Below are 23,588 nucleotides of genomic sequence, written 5' to 3'. Positions count from 1 at the left end.
TTCTCTATCCTGTTGTTAATGACCCAGATGGCTGAACACTTACTGATTCTGAGCTGGGCAGAAAAATGAAGATGTGTGGTGGTTGTGCCAATGTGACGGGACATTTTAAGCTTCAAGATTTGAACACTTTGGACCATGTGTTTATCAAAAAGCTTAGTTTCAAATGGGCTTGGCATGGAGCCAGTATATTTCACTACCCTCATTGCTAAACAGATAAGTGGCATAGAATCTATGGAATTGGCTCATGCCCCCTTCTCTTGGACCCTTGACCAAGAGTCACACAAAACTGGCTAGCTGTCCAAGAATGAAGAAGCTCCCAGAGCACTCGGATCTCACCACAGTGACTTTAGCTCTAACATATTGCTGACAGATGGTGTGAACGGCAGGAGCTCTGCATATGCGCACTAACCTTATCAGTCTCTTTCATCGGCCGCCTACTTGTGTTGCCCACCTGGGGGACGGTCCAAAGTTTGCAGTAGTGACTTTATCAGCAGTAGCAGGAGAGAGTGCATGAGAAACACCGATCACCTCTCTGCCAACATGTCTGAGAGTGAATCAAAGATAGAGCTTTATGAAATAACGCCGGTGGGCACCAGTGAGCCGGAGAAAAGAGATGTGTCAACTGGACCTCTGGTCTTTGAGCGCTACGTACAGCCCTGTGTGGCTGAGCTGCTGGGTTCTGCCCTTTTCATTTTTATTGGCTGTGTGTCGGTGATAGAAAATGTAGAGAGCACGGGGAGGCTGCAGCCTGCCCTGGCACATGGGCTGGCACTGGCCATCGTGATAGCGGTGCTTGGGGAAATCAGGTAGGTGGGCAGCAAATAGGAAATGGTGAATGCTTGGTGTCAGCTGGTATGAATAGGCTTGCATAAAGTAACCATTTCAAAAGACGGAGAATGAAGTGCTGCACTGATGACCTGAAGTGTCCATTCTGAGTAAGGACCGGACAGCAGTAAGTGGGGCTATTGTACGCGACATTGACTATTTAAGTGTAAGCGTGATAGAAGGGCACGTGACCAGCTGATCAGCTCCATGTCTACCAGGTCAGTGCCATCCCGTCTGCCTTCGTGCAACAGCAGTAAGTGGGGCTATCGTACGCGACATTGACTATTTAAGTGTAAGCGTGATAGAAGGGCACGTGACCAGCTGATCAGCTCCATGTCTACCAGGTCAGTGCCATCCTGTCTGCCTTCGTGCAACAACCAGCTAAGGTCAATGAACTCACAAGAGGAGGTGGGGAGGGGAACAGGCTGAACGTGAAAAAGCCTGAGAAGGATGAATGTGCATTAGAGATGTTTGTATGGAATTTTGGGGGCATGTGAATGTGCAAGGGTGAGTGGGAGCTTAGGGGCATGCTCCATCTGTGTCAAAGTGGAATATGCAGGGGCGTGTGCACTTGTGGACTGAGGGGGCCTGCTGATGTTTTCCTTTTTTATATGTAAATGGTGGGTTGGTACAAAGGAGTGAAGTTTGGGGACTTTTTGTAACTGTAGGGTATGTGGAGTTATGCCTGAGCTTGTGAGCCTGTATAGGGAGGTACATGTGTACCTATGGGGGTGCTTTACCCATGTGTGTGCCTATGTGAGTTTAAGGATCTCGGGGATTATGTGTGTGAGGTTTATATGCGCAAAGAAGTGGGGACATTGGGGTTTGGCGTGACTCTTTCACATTTCTACGATGGTATTTGTGTGTCTGGCTCATGTGATATCTTCTCTTTATTCTAGTGGTGGACACTTCAACCCAGCCGTGACCATTTCTGTCTACCTGAATGCGGGGCTGAGGCTGCGTCTGCTCTTCCCCTATGTGGCAGCTCAGCTTTGCGGGGGGCTAATTGGAGCAGCTCTAGCTAAGGTAGGTAATGCTGTGGTGACGCCTACCCTTTTAGTCCAACAAAGCAGTCGATAAGCTTTACCTTTTTGACTTTACTTACTGCTCAGGTTTCAGCTCCTCATTCTCCCCAAGACAGTCAGTCTCAAGGCTGTGGGATTTCAGAGCAGCGGCCCTTACCAGCTCTACTAAAGGAGAATTCCTTAGGTGCAGTGGCAAGGAAGGCTTCTCTTTGACTTTGAATCCTGCTACTGCCGTCTCAGGGAGGATTGAGCATCTGTGTCAGGGGAGATTTCCCTGAGCAGAGCCCCTTTTCTACTGTTGTGGTGAAACAGAGAAGAATATGGAGCCCTGCACCCTTGTGTATGCCTTCTGTGTTATCTCCAGAAGACGTCTGGCAACTGTTAAAGTTCATCTAAATCTAATTCCACCCCACCACCATTTTGGCCGTGTGACCTATGACCACTGCAGTGTTTAAACCAGTAATTGACCAGGGACAGAGTGTTGGACTCCCACAAACGTTTATTTCTGCCTGTCTTTTTCTTGTGATAGGCGATCTGTTCAGAGGAAGCTTATGCAAGCAGTGCAGGGGCCGCTTTCAACACTGTGCAGACTGATGCACTGGCCTGGAAAGCTGTTGTGGCTGAAATGCTGATGACCCTGTTCTTGACCCTAGTGGTGTGCATGGGGGCAGTGAATGAGAGGAGCCGAACCCATCTCGCCCCACTCTGCATTGGCCTCACAGTGGCAGCGGACATCCTGGCAGGGTAAGGGCTGATGTATTGTCAGGTCTCTTGTCATAGTCTGCTTGGTGTGCTCACACCTTTCATACAAGTCTGTTTCATGCTTATCCTGGCAGAGGAGCCGTGTCTGGAGCCTGCATGAACCCCGCACGAGCACTAGGACCTGCCGTGATTGCAGGTTACTGGTCTTATCACTGGATCTATTGGCTGGGACCCATAACAGGGGCCTTAATCTGTGCTTTATTCCTCAGGTAAGTACTTTTTACCCTTTCTTTGAATGTTAATGGGGTTTACAGGTTGTCAAAGCAGATACATGACTGTCCACTTGTCTGCACCTCACTCTTCTTTACAGAAGCTCAGCTGCCCAGTATCTTCCAACACTACTGTCTTTGCTTTTCAGGTTTATACTGGGAGACAGGAAAATAAGATTGTTTCTGAAATAACTTCTGACCTCAGAAGCACTGAGTTCTGATGGACTTCTTGGTGGCGCCACTCTTTTGCTCTGTGGTGCCTGCTTTCTGTTTCATGCTCCCTGTGCTCAAACGCTGGTGGACGGCTTCATACCAGGAACTAACAGGCAAAACAGAGCACTGATAAATCAGCACCCTGACTGGACCAGCTCAACATAGCTCCACCCACTTCTGCCCCTCTAGCCAATGGTGACTGAATACTCTCTTGCCTGTGCCTTTGAAGTTCTCATGGTTATTGTGGGAGCTGACTGACTAAATGTTCTTGTGACAGCTGCTGGTCGAAGCACTGGTCTCTTCTTTAACTCGTCTGATCCTGAATCGCCGCTCACAGACACCAGAATGTTGGGTTTGTCAATAAAACTTTGAGCTGATTAACCTGTCCAAGCTAATCTGGAGGTGACTTTTTTTTTTTCTTCTTTTCTAGTCTCATTGTGCAGTTACTTCTGCAGTCCTACCAGGGGGCATATCTCTCATGATCTGTGTGGTTGTGAGGGGCAGGTTTACGGATTATATTGAGGTGTCTTGTTACCTTGTAGCCTTAACAGTATGTGCTTGCAACCTTTCAGGCTCCCACAGTAGAGGAATGATGGGCTTGCAATCTAATACTCCAGTGATCCTTCCGACCAGATCAGTACTCGTTCAGGGTGCCATCTTTGTGGAGATGGCATGTTAATCAGGCCTTTCCTGCTCCCTGGCTGCTCAATCTAAACTGCCCTGTGTGGTGCTGTGCATGCTGTTGTAGTAGCAGTAGTAATTGTTGTATTTGTATTGTCATTTATACCGAGTACAAAGAAATTCCTATACATATCCGACCAACATGCAGCATGTTGCCCCTCTCTAGTGTCATGATAAAGAAGAAAGTATTAAAATACCAAAGTGAGTCAGTCGGTCAGTCATTGTCCAACCCGCTATATCCTAACACAGGTCACGGGGGTCTGCTGGAACCAACCCCAGCCAGTACAGGGCGTAAGGCAGGAACAAATCCCGGGCAAGGCGCCAACCCACCGCAGGACACACACACCAAGCGCACACTAGGGACAATTTAGGATTGCCAATGCACCTAACCTGCATTTCTTTGGACCGTGGGAAGAAACCGGAGCACCCGGTAAAATACCGAAGTTCATTTTTAAATCATAGGAAACAGAAATCCACTTACCTGTTGTACTCCTGTTCATTGCACACATATAAACCCTTTATTCAAAGCTTTTTACAGTGCTTTGTGATGCACCATCATCTCATCCAGAGCTTGCCACTGCCTTGTGCTTTTCACTTCCTTGTATCCTGCATCTTGCAATGAGGCAAAATGGAAATGAGAAAGCACCAAAGCAGATGGTTCCTACGGTCCTTCCACTTGGATTGAAGCCTCCAGTATCTCATCATGAGCTGCAGTGATCTTGCAGTGAAGGATGGTGCTGTTGATCACTCAGAAACCACAAGATGTGGAATGATGTCCCACAGTCCCCTTATACTGGGTGCTGTAGAGTCTTTTGTTGGGTAGAATTGTCAGGAGGGTGGAATGAAAGAGCGGAAGGGCTTGGGTTGACCATTAAAGCCTCGATAAAGCAGGCTTCTGTGTTGAGGATAGGGCTGGCCTGCCTTCTCTTGATAAAGTTGGACTCTCAATACGCTTTAAATAGTTGGAGTGATCATAAGTGTTGGGTTTTAAACATCTATCATTTCTTGAGAATAAGACAGAATTGATTAGAGAGGTTTTAGCATGGTGAAGACTTCAGTTTCATGAAGATCTGGTGGTATTATAAAGTAACCTGAATGCTTTGGTGAGGCAGGATGGAGTAGAGATGCCTGCCATATCTTTCAGGGAGGTGGTGATGTTCTCTGCATCATCTTACAAATGGAATTGGTGAGATAAAGAAAATTGAATTAGAGGTGTCAGCAGCCTCTTCCGGGTTGGGCCTGGTTGAGTGGTGGCTTTTAGTGTTTGAATTGATCAGAATGATTAGAAGAGAGGAGTCTGTAGTCTTGAATATATAGCTAAGATTTTCGTGGATTTACATTTAGAGGAGAGTATAGTCTACTGGACTCTTGTGATTGTTTACATGTTTGAGATGAACTGGAAATGTATGATTGGAGAACTAGCAGTGTCTTGGGGATGGCGTTGAGCTCTCATGAATCTGAAGATGGCCGGGGTGATTAGTTAGAGTAGAGTGTAGCCTATGGAAAATCAGAGTTTTGCTGGTTGAACCAACAGCTTCTTGAGGGTGGAGTACAAATATGACGAATCTTTAGATTTGTAAAGGTGATAGAAAGGCTTGTGGTGAAAAACTGCACTCTTAAGAGTGTTTTTCAACTTTGAAGAATATTTTAAACTTTTTGCTGTGATCAGCAGGGCATCCTGTAATCAGATGATGTGGGGTGTAGATGATTCTTTAAGTGGTTTAGATGATCAAAGTGGGTTGTGGTAAAGAAGTTTCCAGTGTGATGAGAAAGAGGATGGATTCCACAGGATGTTGGGCTGATGGAAAATGCAGTATCTTGAGGAAGAGACTGAGTTCTAGTAAATGTTTAGATTCATAAAACGATGAAAAGATTTGTTGTGAAGGCATCTGCAGTCTTTTGAGAATGCTGCTCATTTGTAAAGGGTGTTCAGGTGACTAGTGTTAATCATTTGGGGTGATGGGGATGATGCTGTAGTCTTTTGAAGTTAAGGTGGAGTGCTAATCATTCTGCAAGCGAGCAATAATATCACAGTGAAGGAGACTGCAGTCTCTCAAGGAGGACGTGAAAATTGTTTCAGTGTTAAGGTTTGGACTAGGTGGAGTGCTGATGAGTCTTCATATGACTAAGATGGTTTTAGGTCCTTGAGGACAGGCTTGGCTTGAACAGAATGTATGAGATAGAGGGAAATTAAGATAACTGGGAGGTTGGGGGTAAAGAAGTCTTTAGTTTATTGATAATGTGGTTGACTTAAGCAGGAGGGTGCAATGGAAGAGTCAGCCATCTCTTGATGATAAGGTGAGGTAGTACCAATTTGTTAGATCAATAAAATATTCAAGAGGTTTGTTGTAAAGGAGCCTCTTGAGAATCGCTTTGGGATTATCAGGAGACCCGGTTGATGGAACTTACAGGCATTTGGATTGGAGAATCTGCATTGTGTAAGGAAGTTGGGATGTTCGAGTGGTCTTTTACATGGGACCCCAAAGGTGGGTTAGGTTTAACTAGTAGTGTCTTTATCTTGTTTGCAATAATTTTAGAGTCTTATAATACAGCAGGGCATGATGATGATAATGATGATGGTGGTGGTGGTAGTGACCCTGTACTGCATCATGGCTTAATGAGGTATGCTAAGCCCCACAACTAGGGGTACATGCTACATGGATGGTTACCTGCTCCTTCATCCCATCATCCCAATAGTCTGCAAACCTTCAAGCATTTTTTACAGCTCAGAGTAGTGTACATCTCATGAAGAGGAGCTTCTTGTAGTAGGCCTCCTGCTGCCTGACATTCTCAAAGCCATTTAAAAGGGAACAAGCCATTGTTCGTAGGCCAAAGTTCAATGAACTGCACCATCCTTCATCAGCCATATGTCTGCTTGATTGTCTTAAGTGGCCCACTTGTATTTTTCACAAATCCTGAGTCAGCAGGTTGTTGTGCCAACCCTGCTGCTGACTCAGACCTTGTTTCTTCTTGATAAGAAAGCATGATATCACTTCTGAGCTGACAAACGTATGCACACTCGCACCTATTAGTTCATACACGCAGATCACAAAGATGAACGTACACCAACAAGCACACAAGCACGTGTGTTCACACACACACACACACACCTAACTTGTGCAAGCAAAGACACATATCTGAATACACAAACCCATATGTTGGCTGGCCACATAATGGCACATGTGCCGCAATTACTGCATGCCAGTACAAGGCCATGCACAGAAGCACCTTGGACTCCCCTCTCTCTTTATTAACTTACTGCAATCTCCCTTCATATCTGAGGGTGAAGTCCAGTGCTGCTGGCTTGTCTCTGCACATATATAAGCCAGGATTCTGCCAGACACGCACCCCTCCCCTCTGAACCTGCTGCTGCTGGCATGGCCGACATGGTTGTAGAGCTTATCCCCACACCTGGCCTCTCTGTGTCCCAGACGGGAAGCCCCCCAAAGAAGCGGAGCCTGTATGAGAAGTCCCTGCAGCCTTGTGTGGCAGAGTTTGTTGGCACTCTGTTCTTTGTTTTTGTTGGATGTGTGTCTGTCATTGAAAATGTGGAAGCTGGTGGACGGCTGCAACCGGCTCTGGTCCATGGATTGGCTGTTGCAGTCTTGGTGGGAGTGTTTGCGGAAATCAGGTAGGCTACTCTTTTACTTTTCTCCTCTGCCTTCAGGTCTCCAACAAGAAGGGATGGCGGTCCACTGTGTTGTAGCGTAGGCCTAAGGGAATAAAGCAGAGCACTGAACGCATCTCTACCCCTTATCTCCACAGTGGTGCACACTTTAACCCCGTGGTAACCCTAGCTGTCTACTTGGTTGGTGGCCTGGATGTTGTCATGGTGTTTCCATATGTCCTGTTCCAGACACTGGGAGGGCTGATGGGTGCTGCATTGTCTAAGGTAGACCAGGGGATCTGTAGGATGACTCTGGTATGGATGCTGCACATGTTTTGAGATCCTTCTATAAATATCATGCTTCCACAGGCCTTAACCTCAAAGAAGCACTTCACGAAAGCCTCAGGTGCTGCCTTCTCGGTGGTCCAGGTGAATGAGCAGGTTGCTGGTGCCCTGCTGTGTGAGATCCTCATGACCTGCTTTCTGGTGATAGTGGTGTGCCTGGGAGCAGTCAATGAGAAGAGCCGGAGTCCACTGATTTCCTTTTTGATTGGCTGCACCGTCATTGTGAACATCTTAGCAGGGTGAGGCAAGGGTTGCTTTTGGTGTGGGGGGCAGAAGGGGGCATTTTTCACTACAATTTCGCAGGATACCAGAGCCTGTTCCAGAAGTATAGGGAACAGTGCAGAAAACAATGCTAGCCATGGCAGAGTCATTTTCTGATGCCTTTTTAAAGCTTAAATTTCATTCATTTTAATATTTGATATATTTTGCCCTAAATGTACCTTCAGTCCTCAGTATCCTTGCATGTCTGAATCTCTCTTGGCTGGAGCTTCTTCTCTTGAACACATTTCTCTATAAAGCCTGCTTCTCAGACTTCTCAGTCATTTTGAAGAGCCTTTTTCACCTCCTGTCCACTTTTATTACTTCCCTGTCACCAAAGGTGACTCGCAGCGTGCCTCCTATGCCTTTACTCCTCCTTTTGTGTCTCACACTTGCACTTCCTCATTTGATTACATCACCAAAGCCAAACTGACCAATCAGATTGCTCTGAGGGATTGGACACACACACACACAGACTTTAGTGTGTTATTACATAGTAGATATTTTATCATATTATATGGTGCCCCATCCAGAAGTTGTTTCTGCCTTTTGCCCAGTGCTTGCTGGGATAGGCTCCAGCTTCTCTGCAGCCCTCTTCAGGATAAGTGGCTCTGAAAATGGATGGATCTGTTATATTATATTATATTATATTATATTATATTATATTATATTATATTATATTATATTATATTATATTAGTAGTAATTTTGTTTTCTTGTGGAATAGACAATACAGTTATCATCACAGTACATAAAGAACAGAGAAATTTACAGAATACTAATGAAGCGCTTAAGAATGGGAGTGATAATTTTAAACTCCCAGCTAAACATGCAGGATCTAGTCAGAACAATGCAAACAGATAGACACAAGGAGGGGTCTGATTTTTTTAAAGCACACTGGCTATGTGATCAGTTTAAATTACACATTGCAGAATATGGTAATGAAAAATTCAAAGGAAATCGAAAGATGTGTTTTCCAATCAGTCAGGGAGTCAATCAGGGACATGTAGCTTTAAGTATATCCATCCATTATCCAATCCGCTATATCCTGACTACAGGGTCACGGGGGTCTTCTGGAGCCAATCCCAGCCAACACAGGGCGCAAGGCAGGTAACAAACCCCGGGCAGGGCGCGCGCGCACACACACACACACACACACACACCAAGCACACACTAGGGACAATTTAGAATTGCCAATGCACCTAACCTGCATGTCTTTGGACTGTGGGAGGAAACTGGAGTACCCGAAGGAAACCCACGCAGACACGGGGAGAACATGCAAACTCCACGCAGGGAGGACCTGGGAAGCGAACCCAGGTCTCCTTACTGTGAGGCAGCAGTGCTACCACTGCGCCACTGTGCTGCCCACTTTAAGTATATACTGTATTACATTATATTATCCATCCATCCATTTTTCTAACCTGCTTATCCTGAGCATGGTTGTGGGGCAGCTGGAGCCTATCCCACCAGCCATCAGGTGCAAGGCAGAAGGAACACCTGGACAGTGAACCAGCCCACTGAAGGAAAAACACACACACACAAGCAGCAGGGCCATTTAGCAGAGCCACTTTACCTAACCTGCTTATCTGTGGTAGGAAACTGAAGCACCTGGAGGAAAACCACATGGACACATGGAGAACATGCAGACTCCACAATGGGAGCATTTGGGACATAAATCCTGGCCTCCTTATCGTATGGCAGCACCACTTCCACTGCACCAGGGTGCCATCATTATATTATATTATATTATCCATCCATCATGTTTACCCATGTATCTAGTTCAGGGTCACACAGGCTGGAGCCTCCCCTGGCCACATTGGGTTAGTTCAACACACAGGTCTTTGGTATGGAGGGGGAAATTTTGCTACTCAGAGAATATTCCATATTGTCAGTTGCTGGGATTTGAAGCCAGGACTGTGTAGCTATGATGCAACATTGATATTATATTATACTTTTCCCTTTCCATAAGTTAGGAGAGGAGGAGGTGTAACACAATATCAAAAGCAGAGTTCAGGCTCAAAATATCACAGCAAAAGAAGATACAATTTTAGAATATATTCCAAAAACAAATGAAAGCACGAAGGAAATCCCTAAAATAGAAGAATATCCTACATTATTAAAAGCGTAAATATGAAAGATCACTGTACTGGAAAATTTAAATGAGCAAAAATTTTCCAGCCTAGAGGAAATTTCTGAACTTGCAAATAGGAATAAAAAAATCTTTGTAAGGTTATAAGAGAAGCTGATAAAAGTAGCAGTAATGAAAGCCAAAACAAACAGCAAGATATTTTTCAAGTATTATGCCACTGAAAAATAAAAACAGCAAAGGAGAATTTAAGAGTCCTCAAAGTCGCACAAGGACAAAATCGTAGAAAATGAGAATCAAATAGCAAATGAAATAAATAAAGACTTCACCAATTATTTATAAAAGAAGAAATGAATGGTATTTCTAACACAGAAGTGAAAATGACTTTACTGTAAATCAGGAAGTTCACTAATGGCTCATATGGCACCCAGTTCCAAATAGCCAGAGTGGCATTGCATTTAGTGTCAACTCATCTAAAGGTACATGACAGATAAAGCCAAGTCCTTGTTTTATGAAAGTGCATCCCTGAAAATGATCTTCCCCTAGAATGCCAGCCTCTCAACACTCCCTTACCTCATCAATTAACAAATGGAATGGCAACTCACTTTTTTGAGCTGGCAGTTTGCCAGGCCTCTGACTAAATACCAGAATACCATGCTGACTTGTCAGCTACCTCACCAACTAACTGGATTGCCAGCTCCCTATCTATTAGAATGCCAACCCACTTACCAAATACTGGAGTTCCAGATTACTCCTGAATTGCAAGTCTGCCAGCCTACACAGTAAATGCCAGAGTGAGAGCCAGTGTATCAGCTCATTTTTTACCTACTAAATTAATGTTGAATGTATTAGTGTCAGACCTTTTCCTAAATACCAGTGTGCCAACATATCCATTCTTTACTGGAGGATCATACCATCCCCTAAATATACCAAACCTGACTGCCTAACACTCAGGCAGACTGGCACAGCACCATTCCACTCATCAACTGCTTTAGCACGAACCAGCTGAGCCCACCAAAGTACAAGTTTTACAACATCTCACAGAAAGATCCTACTGCCTTAAAGAGATTCTTGTGTGAAGCCTTGCCCATGATGTGGCAGACTGTGCCAGCTTGTTTCTGATGTGGCTTTTATTCATTCACAGTGCTGACCTATCTGGCGTATGCATGAACCCAGCTAGGGCATTTGGGCCTGCAGTTGTTAGCGGCTACTGGAACTATCAGTGGATCTACTGGGTGGGCCCGATAGCTGGAGCTCTTGTTGCTGCCGCTGTGCTCAGGTAAGTAAGAGTGTGGAAGTGTAAAATGGAAAGAATCCTCGAAGGCTCACAAAACCCTAAATGCCCAGCAATGCTCATGGTGTGCCCTTCTGCTTCAGTAATTGTGGTGACTGCAGATGCTTAGCCATTTCTGTCTTTTTTTCTCTCATACTTTTCACAGGCTGCTCTTAGGAGACAAGAAGACCCGTCTCTACATGAAGTGAGGTCATTACATCAGAGAGTTGCCACTTACTCTTCCTTAGCCATCAGAATGCAGAAAAAAGTGATCTTTGAAGGCCACATCATCTCTCCTGCTCCAGTGCTATCCTCTCAGCCATCACACACCAGGTCAAACTAACAAAAAAGAGGGCAATGATTACATGAAACTAAACCTAAAACTAACCAGTGTGAAACATAAAGGGTGCTGGGACAGATATCCACACCAAGACTCACTCTCTGAGCACAAAAACATGGTGAAGTCTGGCCATGAATCTGATCTTCTTTGTTCTTCCATGGGGGCAGCCTCTTCATGCTGGGCAGGACTGACCTTAGGTGCCCTTTGGTTAGCTTCTTGTGTCCTCACTGACTTCACGGGTCTGCTGTGCCATACCTGAGGGTGAGTAGACACTTTATTCAGAATGTAAGCTGCATGTGACTACTAGCACTGAACTGGCCAGTTGCCTCACTATGCTTGGGGTATACATAGACCGTAAGTGTAGGCATTCGGCCAAAAACTCTTCAACATGTGGTCTGAACCTTAGTGACTGGCACCTTTAGGTCTTCAGAAGTGATTGACACCTCTAACCTTCCTTGCAGTAAACTGATTTGACACTTTTCAGTTTTAGCAGGGTAAGTAACGCCATGTCTTGGGCACTTTGGCTTTCTTTTTTTCGGTGAACGGATGCTGAGGGACTGAGAGAACAGCATCACTAGAGTATCCATGCCGACATTCTCCCACTAAAGCCTTGCTGAGGTTGCCATGGAGACAGGGCCTGATATGCAGCGCCCACGCAGCCAGTAGTGTTCACAAGCGGGGGCTTTGCTTCTCCCAGCCTGGGGGCCTCAGCCCACTTCATTTCCTCTGATCGTTCCAATATAAAAACACAAAAAAAATCCGATCAGCTGGCTCGGAGTGTAAAGTATGGCTCAAGGGTATAAGGGAAGCAAGTGGCTGAATTGGGATATGAAGTGTCTGTCTGCACAACCATCCCTGAACGGCAGAAGAAGGGGTGGTGAGAAGAGGGTGACCAGGCAGGGAAAATCCTTTATGTTAAAGCTTTTAGCCAAGAGCCTCACATGTGATAAGGGTCACACAGGTAGTCAGTAACTGAGCTGGAATTCCAGATGGTGACCCCAACTTTCCATGAAGAAGGTCAGACCAGGCTGGAGACTGGTATCTCAACTGGGCTTCATTCACAAGCCAATTCAGTTAGTTAGTTGGTGAGGCAGCTGGCAATGCTATGGTACAAGCAATCACTTCTTAATGTATGTAACGACTTTCTGGTTTGTGCAGTTTTTTGTTTTACCACAAGAGGTCACTGTATACAGTGCAGTGGTCCGGCAGGCTTGGTTGCCAAGGAAATGGTTTGATTGGCAGTGTTTTCTAATGACAAAACAAAAGTTTTTTTTTTAAATAAAAATGTAAAATAAACAAAGTAGATTGTTTTTCTGTGGGTTTTGCCACTGCGTGTGTATACATGTCTTTGGGAATGGGGGGGGGGGGGGGGGGGGGGGGGGGGGATTGGGGGGAAGGGTGAGCTGCAATCTTAAGCTCCTTTGACTTCTAACCCAGTGGTATGCCAGATCATTCCCTTATGAAAAATAAAGTTCTATCTATCTATCTATCTATCTATCTATCTATCTATCTATCTATCTATCTATCTATCTATCTATCTATCTATCTATCTATCTATCTCATATATAGTGCCTTTCATATCTATCTATCTATCTATCTATCTATCTATCTATCTATCTATCTATCTATCTATCTATTCTGAATGAGGGGACAACTGAGGGGCGGAAACTTTTGAGTTGGAGTAGGCAGCTTATATGTAGGTTTGATTGTAGAGTTACAACATTTAACCCGACCATTGTCTTTAATTGGGATTTGTACCTGACGAGCAACATGAAGTTCATAAGACTTGACCTGGGCACTGGAGAAGACTTACAGTACATGCATGTGGTGAAGAGGAAGGGGCTTTTCAACACAGGCACAAGATTAAAGGAACAGATTCTCACTTACGCCTACTTGTGTCTGTTAGAGCCGAGGAAGACACAGCAGCACTCTGAATAAAAATGGGAACCACCTACTCCTGAATCTTGTGGATCCCCTCTTGGATTGAGAGAAGAAGTTAAGTCCCAGCACTGGCACCTCCATGCAGTTTTCTTATGTAACATATTGCATTTCAGAAGGTTTTAATGATTCCCAGTAAAGAAAGAATTTTCTTTCTCTGCTGAGCAGGCTGCGAGCCAAATGCGCATCATTAATTCTAACAGACAGAGCGGTGAATTAGGCTCCCCAGAAGACTGCACTATGGGCCTTGGCCACTAGGGGCTGCTTTCAATTTTGTATTTTTTATTCATGGATGCTAGGAGGCTAAACCCATTGGAGTGTGAAGTGATGCCATGAACATGGAGGGAATGGTGGGTATGGGATGATGTGAGGACACTCTGAGGAGATGTCACTCTGTCACAGATCACAGGGACATTGGTGGGTGAAAGATGCAGTGAACGTAGTGCCATGTCAATGATATCCTGAGGATGGAGTTTTTTGCTATCGACACAGTGAGGAGGGCAGAGGTGGTGTGTGTTTATGGGTGGGGGGTGGGGGTGGGGGGGTAAATTATGGGGAAGGCAGTGTAAGTGACATCAATGAGCTGCAGAGATGGGAAAGACACAGTGTGGTCTCAATGACAAAGTGAGGGTGTAGAGAGTAATGTAACAGGGATGCAGTCAAAGTGCAAAGAATAGAATGTGAAAATGCGTTCAGGATATGGACATTGATCTGCCAATGATGCCATGAAGATAAAGAGAATCCTGAATTAGTGAGACAGTGAGGACAGAGAGTGGTGGAGTATCAAAAGCACATTGGGACATAGTAGTGAAGATTCACAGTCTGGCCTGTCAATCATATAATGAAGATACAGACAGTAATGTGTGACTAATCATGGCATCAGAGACTAGTGATGTATGTTGATTAGCACATGCAAGTAAGAATTTCACTCTGCTCTACACATGTGACCCGCTATAAACCTGAAAACCTGTACTGCAGGAAAAGGAGATAGTGGGGATTGCTAAGTTGGTAATAATTGGGGGGCACAGGATGTGGGTTTTCAGGGGTACATGGAGATACAAATAGTGAGATATCACTGAAATGACAGATTTAAGTGGTGGAGAGTTTAATAATACATTGGGAATATAGAGAGTGAGGTTCCAGAGACACAATGGCCTGTTGGTGATACAGAAGGATACAAAGGTTGATTTGTCAGTGATATGGAAGGGATACAGACAGTGAGGTGTGAGAGACATCTTAGTGATACAGATGGTGATACAGTAAGATACAGACAGTGAGTCTGCAGTGATTAAGTAAGGGTCCCTACAGTGTGGTGTGAGTGAAACAGTGGGATATGTACAGACGGATGTAAGTGACAGAGCTTACGTACCTAAATGCTATAGAGAGATACAAACAGTGGGGTGTATGTATTGCAGTGGTGATAGGGGCAACAGGGTGGCCGGTTATATAGTGGGGCTGCAGACCATAGCGATACAATAAAGGTGTAGATAGCGCCATGTCAGTGCTTCAGTAATCGTACAGACAACGGGGTAATAGTGATGCACGAAGAATGAACCGAATGACATGTCAGTAATGCAACAAGCATACAGGCAGTGATGTGTTAGTTGTGTAGTGACAATACAGTAATCCTGCTGCCGCACTTTCATTAAGCATGGGGGCGGAGGGCGCATCTGAACAGCGATCACAAGAAATGAAATTCCAGAAAATCACAGCTTATTCATAAAATCAAAATCACATCTGCGGAGTAAAATGTGTTACATAATGGGAATGAATGGGACAGAAATAGCAGCGCAGTCGGGTGTGAGTGTCGATGTGTGTGAGAGCGCGCTCGTGTGTCGTGGTGAGGGGGGGCGAGAGGAGGGATCTGCTTGTTAGGTTAGGCTCTGTAATTTTAGAGGAGGGAAAAATCCTGCCTAGCAGAAGCAGGGGTTGGACTGAGTGCGAGAATGTGGACAAAGAGGGGGCTGCTTGGGGTCCGTCAGGTAGAAGGAAAGACAGAATGTACGGCTCGAGGGGCGGGGAAAGTCGCGCGTGGAGGCGTGAACTGGGTGGAACTAATGCTGGTGGGCGGGGCTTCCAGCATCACACGTCAGACCGGGATGCAAGTGGCTCAGAGCAGCGCAGCGCGAGGAGAGTGGCGCAGAGCCTTCTCATCTGCGCTACAACAAGTTGTTTATTGACACTTCCGTGTTAAACATGGCTGATACGATGCAGGCAAGCAGCGACGACCAAGAGAATAATGTCCGCTTCGCTAGGAAAGGGGCGCTGAGGCAGAAAAACGTCCATGAAGTGAAAAATCACAAGTTCATCGCGCGCTTCTTCAAACAGCCCACCTTCTGCAGCCACTGCACCGACTTCATTTGGTGAGCTGGTCGCGGGGGAGCTTGGGGGGCTGGCTGCTTTGCAAATGATGGAAGACAGTGTGTTTGATAGATGGGGGCACTGTGACTCCAGCACGTTGTGTGAAATGGAGGCTGTACGTGTCAGAGAGGGATGGGGCAGAGTAAACATCCATTGTCATCAACCTGCAAAGAGTCTCAGAGCAAATGTCCCCACAAGGGTATCAACTCGCGTGCGTTTTTAACAAGCGGACCGTTTGTCAGACCTTATCAGCTGTGAAGTATTGGCCGAGTTAAGTTTGAAATTTTAAATACAAATGCCGATATTCCATTGGTACAGCAACACACCACTGCAATAGAGTGTGCTTCTTATTTTGTAAACGGTGGTAGCAGAAAGAAACGTGTGTGTGTGTGTGCAAGATGAGGCTACAAGTGTGTGTGTATGCGCGAGCGAGTGAGTGTGTGTGTGCGCGCGCGCGCGCAGTTTTGGTGCATACTGTGAGGATGGGGCTTCTGCGCCTATCAATCAATCAGTCTGTCTTTATTTGATAAAGCGCCATTAAAAGCATGCATCTTCATGATGTGTTTAGAGAATAACAAGATGCAAAGTGTTTATTTGTAAAGGGAAGTTAAGGTTGTGCTTGAAACACACACAGCATTGTATGCATGGCGGTAATGGGGTGTCTTTATGTGTAAATATTAGATGGGGTATGTGAGCATGTTAGGAATACACAGTAAAAAAAATAACCCACAACGAATGTATCAGTTTTGTCATCAACTTGCATGAAAACATAAACCAAAAGCTTAATGAAGAGAAAGTAGACCATCCACGTGAAGTCTCCTGTGATAAACCAAAGCAAACACACAGTTGTGTGTTAAACAGGGACTATCAGGCGTCTTCTGTCTTAGCCGCTCTGTCATGTTTGTCTATACTGTTTTGAGACAACTGAGCCTGTCTCTCGCTCTTTCCTCTCCACAGGGGCTTTGGGAAGCAGGGATTTCAATGTCAAGGTAAGTCCTGAATTAATTGAATATTATGGTGTCCACTGAATGTAAGCTATATGTGTATTGCATGGACACCCAAGTGCTTAAGTCCACCTTTGTTTCTCTTTAAGATTTGAAAGATAGATGTTTTTATTTCTCAAGTCAGGATAGCTTGATGTTAATTGGTATATATTTAATTTGTGCACATGCTGGGTTGAATTGCAGCCAAGCAAATGTGGCTTGGGCCTTTGTTGTTGGATTATTTATTGTGATGCAGAGTCTTGAGGGGGTAAGGATTATTATGATTAATAAAATGACAGACTTTGTTGACTTTGCTCACTTTCCTCTCACATTTGCTTGAACTGTGGGATTATATATGGATGTTCAAAGCGTGGGATTATATACAGATGTTGAAAGCACAAGCTTCTGTTTATTTGTTTTTTAATTGTGTATACTCTTTGAGATTTTACAATAAGAAAATAACGTATGAGAGGAGCATTATTAATGTGTAACAGAGATATTCAGCAAGAGCAGTTTAATGCTAAGGCCCTTTTTAGGCTGTTGCAGTCCGGAAGTGCAGTGAGCAAGCAGACACACACACACACATTTGGGGAAGTTTCTGTTGTTGCTTTTTTCACCCTCTGAATCTTATCTTTTTTTTTTTTTTTTTTGCTTCAAAGAACGCGACTTCCAACTGTGCGACACTGTTACAGCTGCAGAACAGGGTAGATAGTACTCTGTACTTCATATGAAACTTGACAGTGGCTAGAAGATAACTTTATGGTACCAGCACCAGTGTGTTTTGGTCGGGTGCTTATTCGTCTTCCTTCACCTACACACAATGAAAGAAAGGCTGTATCTTCTTTGAGCTTGATTGATGCTGGCAGTAGTAAGCATCTTGACCCTGCCCACTTCCTGTTTTATAAGGAGAAGTGAAATTTAGGCATGCAAACTGAAGAGTGATTTTCAGTGCACTGAGCCTCTCATTTTCTTACTGCCTCATCGTTATGCCCCACCTCCAGCCCCACTATTGGCTTCTTTAGGCTTTCTTTGAAGGGGAAGCTTTGGCTACAAGGTACTTGTTGATAAGGCATGTTTACTGATTTACATTTTTTTTTACTCAAGTGTTCCCCCGTGAGACATATTGGTGCATTTGGGGTGGCACCACAGATACTTAATATATTGAGCTTTTATGGTTTTTGTTAGAGGCCGGAAAAATGGCAGACCCCTCCCTATCATTGCTTTGCCTCTTTTATATTTCTTTGCTTGATTTCCTCTATTTGTTCATGTTCCCTTTGCAGTAAGTTGAGTCATTGAGCTACACACATCAGACAGAAGACACTGGATAACCCAGACAGAAACTCCAATGTAATAAAAATTTTTTATACAGAACCTCCGGGGGCCACTATCATTTTTGAATGTCCAAAATCTGGTGGACCTTGGCCGTTTGGGTGATCCTCTGGAGGAGTGGGATGGGGAGCCCCCCTCAGATGGGAAGGGAATAGCAAGGCATTGCTTCCTATGAGCGTCTTTTGGCAGTAGGTGCTCTGTCCTGCAATCTATGTACTGCCAATGTTTGCCAAAACAACTAAACGTAGGATACAAACATTCACAAGGTGATTGCTCATATAAAAGAAAAATGCAAATGTAGTATATATGGAAGTTCTTGTTTTTCAGTGCATCTTGCTGCAGAATGTGTCCTGGTTGTGAGCACCTTGCACATGTGGCTTCTCTAGTCTCTTGTAAATTCATTTCTCTTGTTTCACTTGAAATGATCTTTTTGTTTATATGGGGTATATCTGCTGGAATAACCGTTGATTATCAGCCCATGTTTTTCAGCATCAGTCTACAAAAGTTTTATCTGTAGGCCATCCTGTTCAGTCTTGAAGCTCCTAGACTGGTAAAGTGAAACAGGAACAGCGATGAGGCTGGGCCTGTGTTAGTAAGGGGCTGCAGTGACAGGCTGGACTGTACCCAAAATAGAAAAGGGGAAGAGGAAGCTGCTCTGCTGCGCCTCGCTTCGTTCAAGTGCTCAGTCAGCATGGTTGTTACACACGTTTGTGCAGTCTGTCTTACTGAGCAGCAATTTTGGGTTAATGTATAAGACAATAAAGTAGAAGTGTCAAAGTAAGCTGATGTGAAGATGTAAGAGGGGCGTTAGATAATCAAGTGTATCTGTATATGTGAGAGGTCTAGGGACTGAAAAATGTGAATGTGGAATTTTTCAAACTGCACACATATGAAATCGTTCAGTAGCCTCTGGCAGAGGAATCTTCCTGTCTCAATTTGCATGTATGATTTTTAGTAAATGGAACAGTTTTGCCTTCCCAATTCCTAATCAGAAAACTACCCTGATGCCTGTCAACTAGCATTGCATAAAAGTCACGAAACCAACCTGAAACTGGTATGGCTATAGATCTGACACCTTCAATCCTATACTGTATGCTTTGAAAATAAACCAACTGAAACCAACCTGAAACTGGTATGGCTATAGATCTGACACCTTCAATCCTATACTGTATGCTTTGAAAATAAATAAATAGATAAAAGAAATCAATCGTTTAATCTTCATGTATGAGAATGTTGTACCTTGGGAAAAGTAGACAACTGAATTCCTACTCCTCAGACTTCTTACTCTTAACCTCTAAGGAAACTAGAGGTGATAACCATCCACCCATTGTCCAACCTGCCCTTTCCAAGGAGAAGCTACTGTTTAGTCATTTGTAATGATTATTATTTCAAAGAGTACTTTTTACTTATTTGTATTGTGTTTTTGTCAACTATCTGAGGAGACATTCAAGTCTAAATTGCATTGTAGCTTTGCACACATGTCAAAAGCTTGACTTCTACTGTATATCCTGATAGCATTCAGGTTCAACCATAAAAGAGCGTGCCAGTCCATTGCAGGATACATTAACACAGTCATACTAAGCCAGATTAGATTCGCCAGTTAATCATAACATTGTTTTCTTTAGGGTGTGGGAGATTTTTCATCACAAAGCTCATGAGCTCCATTCCCGGCTTGGTGCTTCATCACATAGAGTTGCTCAAGTCTCTAGCCTGTGAAATAGTAGTATTAGTACTAACTGCTCTAACTTTGTATTTAATTTAGACTGACTAAATTGTACATCACAGGCATCAATTGTGTGTCTATGCATGAGACCTCTCCATCTACCACCCCTACCTTCTCTGAGGTTCATGTTATACGTTTTGATATGCCACAGAAGCAGATACCTTCCTTATAATCTAGGAGGTTGTTTGGGTGCCAGAATAGCAGATGTCCCTCACAGAGCAGCAGACTCTGAGCCCTTTGCTTTTCTCAGTTCCTTTCATTTATGAAAAGTGCAAAGTGTCCTGATGGTTTTCTAAGCGGAACTTGAATTTGCATTTCATGAATGTATTATTGCAAATTGCTTCACAAACCAAGAAATGTCAAATCAGCGCCACCCACTCAAGTGAAGATGGCAGCGTTTGTGGGGGCTGCATTCGCTCAACGTGCGTGTCTAAGCACACGGTTGAGGTAACGAGGACCCAGAAGCCTGGTTTGAGCTCACCGTTCCCTACCCACATCTTTCCATGTATATTCAGCAATTTGGTTCTGTCTCTGACGTAGCTTACCGCCTCTTTGTACTATTTACCATCGCCCCCTGAAAGTGACCAGGCATCATTGTCATTGTTTAAGATGACAAGGATTCCTGTGTGTTTTCTGAGGTTATTCTACCTACAGTATTAAAATGAATTTGATGTCAGGATTTGGTTATAATAAAAGTGGACAGCTTAGTGGTCCTGGCTTGTCTATCTTAAAGTTAGTCTTTGCAGAATGACTTTCACAAAGAGTACTATATTAAACAAACTGCAGCATCAAAAGCTGATGAAATTGAAGTGTAAAAAATTGTGTGGGGGCCTGTGACACTCAAAGGGTAGTGGAGGATTTGCAGCTGGACTTTGAGACTAAAGAAGCTTCCCATAGAAGTCATGACAGTAGGGATGGTGTAAGAACACTTAGGAAAATCTCAGTTGTTATACAACAAAATGTGGATTCAACAGCCATTAGCTGCTCTTAGAAGTGTTATTTTAAAGCTTTGCAGGCGAGAACCTAGCATGTGAGTCTGAAACGTATAGGCAACCAGTATATACAATGTTATTGTAGGAGAGATTTTAGGTCTTTATAGAGAGACAGTGGAACATATTCTTTTAAAGGCTGGTAAAGGTAGGGCCCACAGTGCCAGGAGGCATCACTGCTTGGATCATTTGAGGACATGTTGTGCCTTCATTGTGAGACAGATGTGTACTTCGTGAGTGAGGATGCAGTGTAGAGCTCCTGTGTCTTTCCTAAACAGGTGATATTCTGTTAATAGCAGCCTATTAGTGTTTGAAAAACTCATAAAACGTAAAGATATTTCACTGTTCTAAGCAAAAGCAATTACAGGTTCATTTCAGCATTTACCAACTACTATAGAGTTAACAAATGGCAACGTTGGGATGTAAAGCACTGGGGATAATATGATGACAGCAAGATTTAGCAGGACACGTGTTCTTCCCATGTATCCTAAATTGTTTGCACAGTTTGTTCTGGTTTCTTTAACACACTGGTAAAGGATTCTTAGGAGAGGGTGACATTTTAGTTGTTTTAGAAAGCAAGAAATGAAGATGCCAGGGTCTTTTTATTGTCATGTGTGTAATGTAATGCAAAGTTCTTACTTGTGTAATGTTCCTTGCTGACACATTAATGAACAGAAAACATCAACCTCAAAATAAAAGCTCAAACTTACACCTAATATTATTAAATACTCACAGTGAATAACACTAAACACAGCATTACATAAACTAGAATCACAGAGGAATTACAGATGTTGTGTCTCCTCCTGAAATGTGCAGAGTGAAAAACAGGACTTTCTGTTTGGCCTGCAGGAAGGGTAAGAGAAGGAGTGAATCAACAAATGATTTTAATTTTATATAACACCTCTCAGAGAGAGACCCACCCCCAGGTACTAAAGCATGTGCAAACACTTTGTAAATATAACACAAGATAAAGAGACTAGTCATTGAATACTCTGGAGTAACTCATCATGACAGCTACTGACAGTGAGAGAAGGTAACCCTGCTGAATGCAAGCTTTTCCCAACCTCCTGAAGCCAGAGTTGTCCCATCATGAGTGGCAAACTATGAGGAGCACTATAATTTCTTGAAACCCAATGTGTTCTTGATTTTTGTCAAGATTATCTTGAAATAATAAGTCTGCTTGTCCCTGCTATTATTTTGCATGTAAGATTATGCCTTGGCTTGCTCATTAACATAACCCCTGGGTGCCTGGATAATGGCAGCTGTTTGTAGCAAATAGTTAAACAGAGAGTCATTCACACAGTTTTTCGTAGGAGGGTTCTCTGCGGAAAATCCTTGGACTTCATTCAGTGATGAAGAGTGCAAAAGCATTTGGTTATTTAGACACCCTGTGACTCATTATGGCTTGTTGGAGATGTGGGTTGTAGAGATTGAAGGACCCAGGGAGCCTCCAAGGATATTCTAGGGGATGCCCAGCATGTAAACATGTATTTTAGGTGTACCCAGACACTCTGTTGGAAACCTTCACGTTGCAGAGAAGTAGCCATTAAAAATGTGCGGTGTGACCCAGGGTCCTGCTCTGGCTAATAGTGTTTGATTCAGTGTTCTCTCACCTGGGGGTGGGGGGTGGTGGTTGTGTTCAGCTCCTGTTGCTAGGCAACACTGGATCATTTAAAGCCTACGGTGCAGCAAAGCTCCTGAATGCGCATCCCCTCATTTGCTCTTGCGGCTATGTGTGCCTGCAGCATGGAGGCATTGCTCGGTTCCAGGACGTTTTTGGTATTGCTTACATAAGCAGGTCATTTGTCATTTTTGATTTGCATGTTATTACATTTTGTCTTTACATGTCTCCTTGTTGATGCAGCCCACAAGGTGCATACAGTATTTTTTTTGATCCCCTCTGGCATGCTATGTTTGGACAGGATTTAAGAAAGTTTACCGGTTTGTGATACAACCGCTGCTGTTTTATGCAAATTAGAAGAGACAGACAAGCTGTAACAGTGACTCTTCACTGTGTGCACAATTATCAGGCAAGTCAGTATTTTGATCTCCTTGTTATTTCCATGCACATTTGTAATGCTAAACCCATATATACCCAAATGCTTATGGGATGTACTCATTTTCAGATAAAAAATGTCATTGTTTATTGCAGGAATGTGTGGCATAAAATGATAAAAACCTTATATTAAGGTGTGCATAATTATTAGGCAGCTTCATTACCTCGGGTAAAATGACCAAAAAAGAGATTTAACTGACACTTAAAGGCAAAAATTGTAAAATGCCTTTGAGACAGATGCAACATTCTGGAAATTGCTAAACTATTGAGGCGTGACCACTGGCCAATTAAATGTTTTGTTGCGAAAAGGGTGTAGAGAAGAAACGGCACAAATTAACTGCAAAACCTTGCAGAAAAACTAAACGTGAAGCTGCCAGGAGCCCATCAGCTTCCAGTGTCACCATATTCCAACATTGAACTTACCTGGAGTGTCCAGAAGTACAGAGTGTGAAGTGCTGAGAGACAAAGAAGGTTGAAACACGACCACCAATGAATAAGATTCACAAGTTGAATTGTGAAGATTAGACCAAGAAATACCTGAAGATGTATTTTTTTCCGACGGAATGACTCTTGATGAACCAGATGG

The 23,588-nt window shown here is 43.8% G+C and overlaps 3 protein-coding genes across 4 annotated transcripts in view; all 3 read left to right on the top strand.

The window, feature by feature from the left end:
• Positions 1–183: 183 nt before the first annotated feature.
• On the top strand, positions 184–3,429 carry LOC127529545 (aquaporin-8-like). The gene is made up of 5 exons (XM_051933376.1): positions 184–806; positions 1,725–1,851; positions 2,380–2,594; positions 2,687–2,821; positions 2,971–3,429. Exons 1-5 carry the CDS (start codon positions 511–513, stop codon positions 3,011–3,013), a joined length of 816 nt encoding a protein of 271 aa, XP_051789336.1. The 5' UTR covers positions 184–510; the 3' UTR covers positions 3,014–3,429.
• A 3,379-nt stretch (positions 3,430–6,808) lies between these two features.
• LOC127529590 (aquaporin-8-like) lies at positions 6,809–12,920 on the top strand. The gene is made up of 5 exons (XM_051933575.1): positions 6,809–7,346; positions 7,481–7,607; positions 7,692–7,906; positions 11,155–11,289; positions 11,450–12,920. The coding sequence occupies exons 1-5, from the start codon at positions 7,093–7,095 to the stop codon at positions 11,490–11,492; spliced, it is 774 nt and encodes a 257-aa protein (XP_051789535.1). The 5' UTR covers positions 6,809–7,092; the 3' UTR covers positions 11,493–12,920.
• A 2,735-nt stretch (positions 12,921–15,655) lies between these two features.
• Positions 15,656–23,588, top strand: part of prkcba (protein kinase C, beta a) — a 98,577-nt gene continuing 90,644 nt past the window's right edge. The window contains exons 1-2 of one of the 2 annotated variants that reach the window (XM_051933342.1): positions 15,656–15,924; positions 16,880–16,911. In XM_051933342.1, the coding sequence (XP_051789302.1) occupies positions 15,758–15,924; positions 16,880–16,911 (199 nt within the window). In that variant the 5' untranslated portion in view covers positions 15,656–15,757. The remainder of the gene's footprint in view (positions 15,925–16,879; positions 16,912–23,588) is intronic. The other variant, XM_051933341.1, reaches the window with a different exon arrangement.

Source organism: Erpetoichthys calabaricus, chromosome 11 (genome assembly GCF_900747795.2).
Source record: "Erpetoichthys calabaricus chromosome 11, fErpCal1.3, whole genome shotgun sequence".
NCBI classification, from domain to species: domain Eukaryota; kingdom Metazoa; phylum Chordata; class Cladistia; order Polypteriformes; family Polypteridae; genus Erpetoichthys; species Erpetoichthys calabaricus.
The sequence above is the reverse complement of the archived record's forward strand: the minus strand, read 5'-3'. Positions and strand labels throughout refer to the sequence as shown.

Bases quoted from the DNA above. Each gene is read 5' to 3' on its own strand.
- LOC127529590 (XM_051933575.1), top strand. From the start codon at position 7,093: ATGGCCGACATGGTTGTAGAGCTTATCCCCACACCTGGCCTCTCTGTG. The intron at 7,608-7,691 runs GTAGACCAGGGG...ATGCTTCCACAG, and splicing joins TGGGTGCTGCATTGTCTAAG to GCCTTAACCTCAAAGAAGCA. The intron at 7,907-11,154 runs GTGAGGCAAGGG...ATTCATTCACAG, and splicing joins ATTGTGAACATCTTAGCAGG to TGCTGACCTATCTGGCGTAT.
- LOC127529545 (XM_051933376.1), top strand. From the start codon at position 511: ATGAGAAACACCGATCACCTCTCTGCCAACATGTCTGAGAGTGAATCA. The intron at 807-1,724 runs GTAGGTGGGCAG...TCTTTATTCTAG, and splicing joins GCGGTGCTTGGGGAAATCAG to TGGTGGACACTTCAACCCAG. The intron at 1,852-2,379 runs GTAGGTAATGCT...TTCTTGTGATAG, and splicing joins TTGGAGCAGCTCTAGCTAAG to GCGATCTGTTCAGAGGAAGC.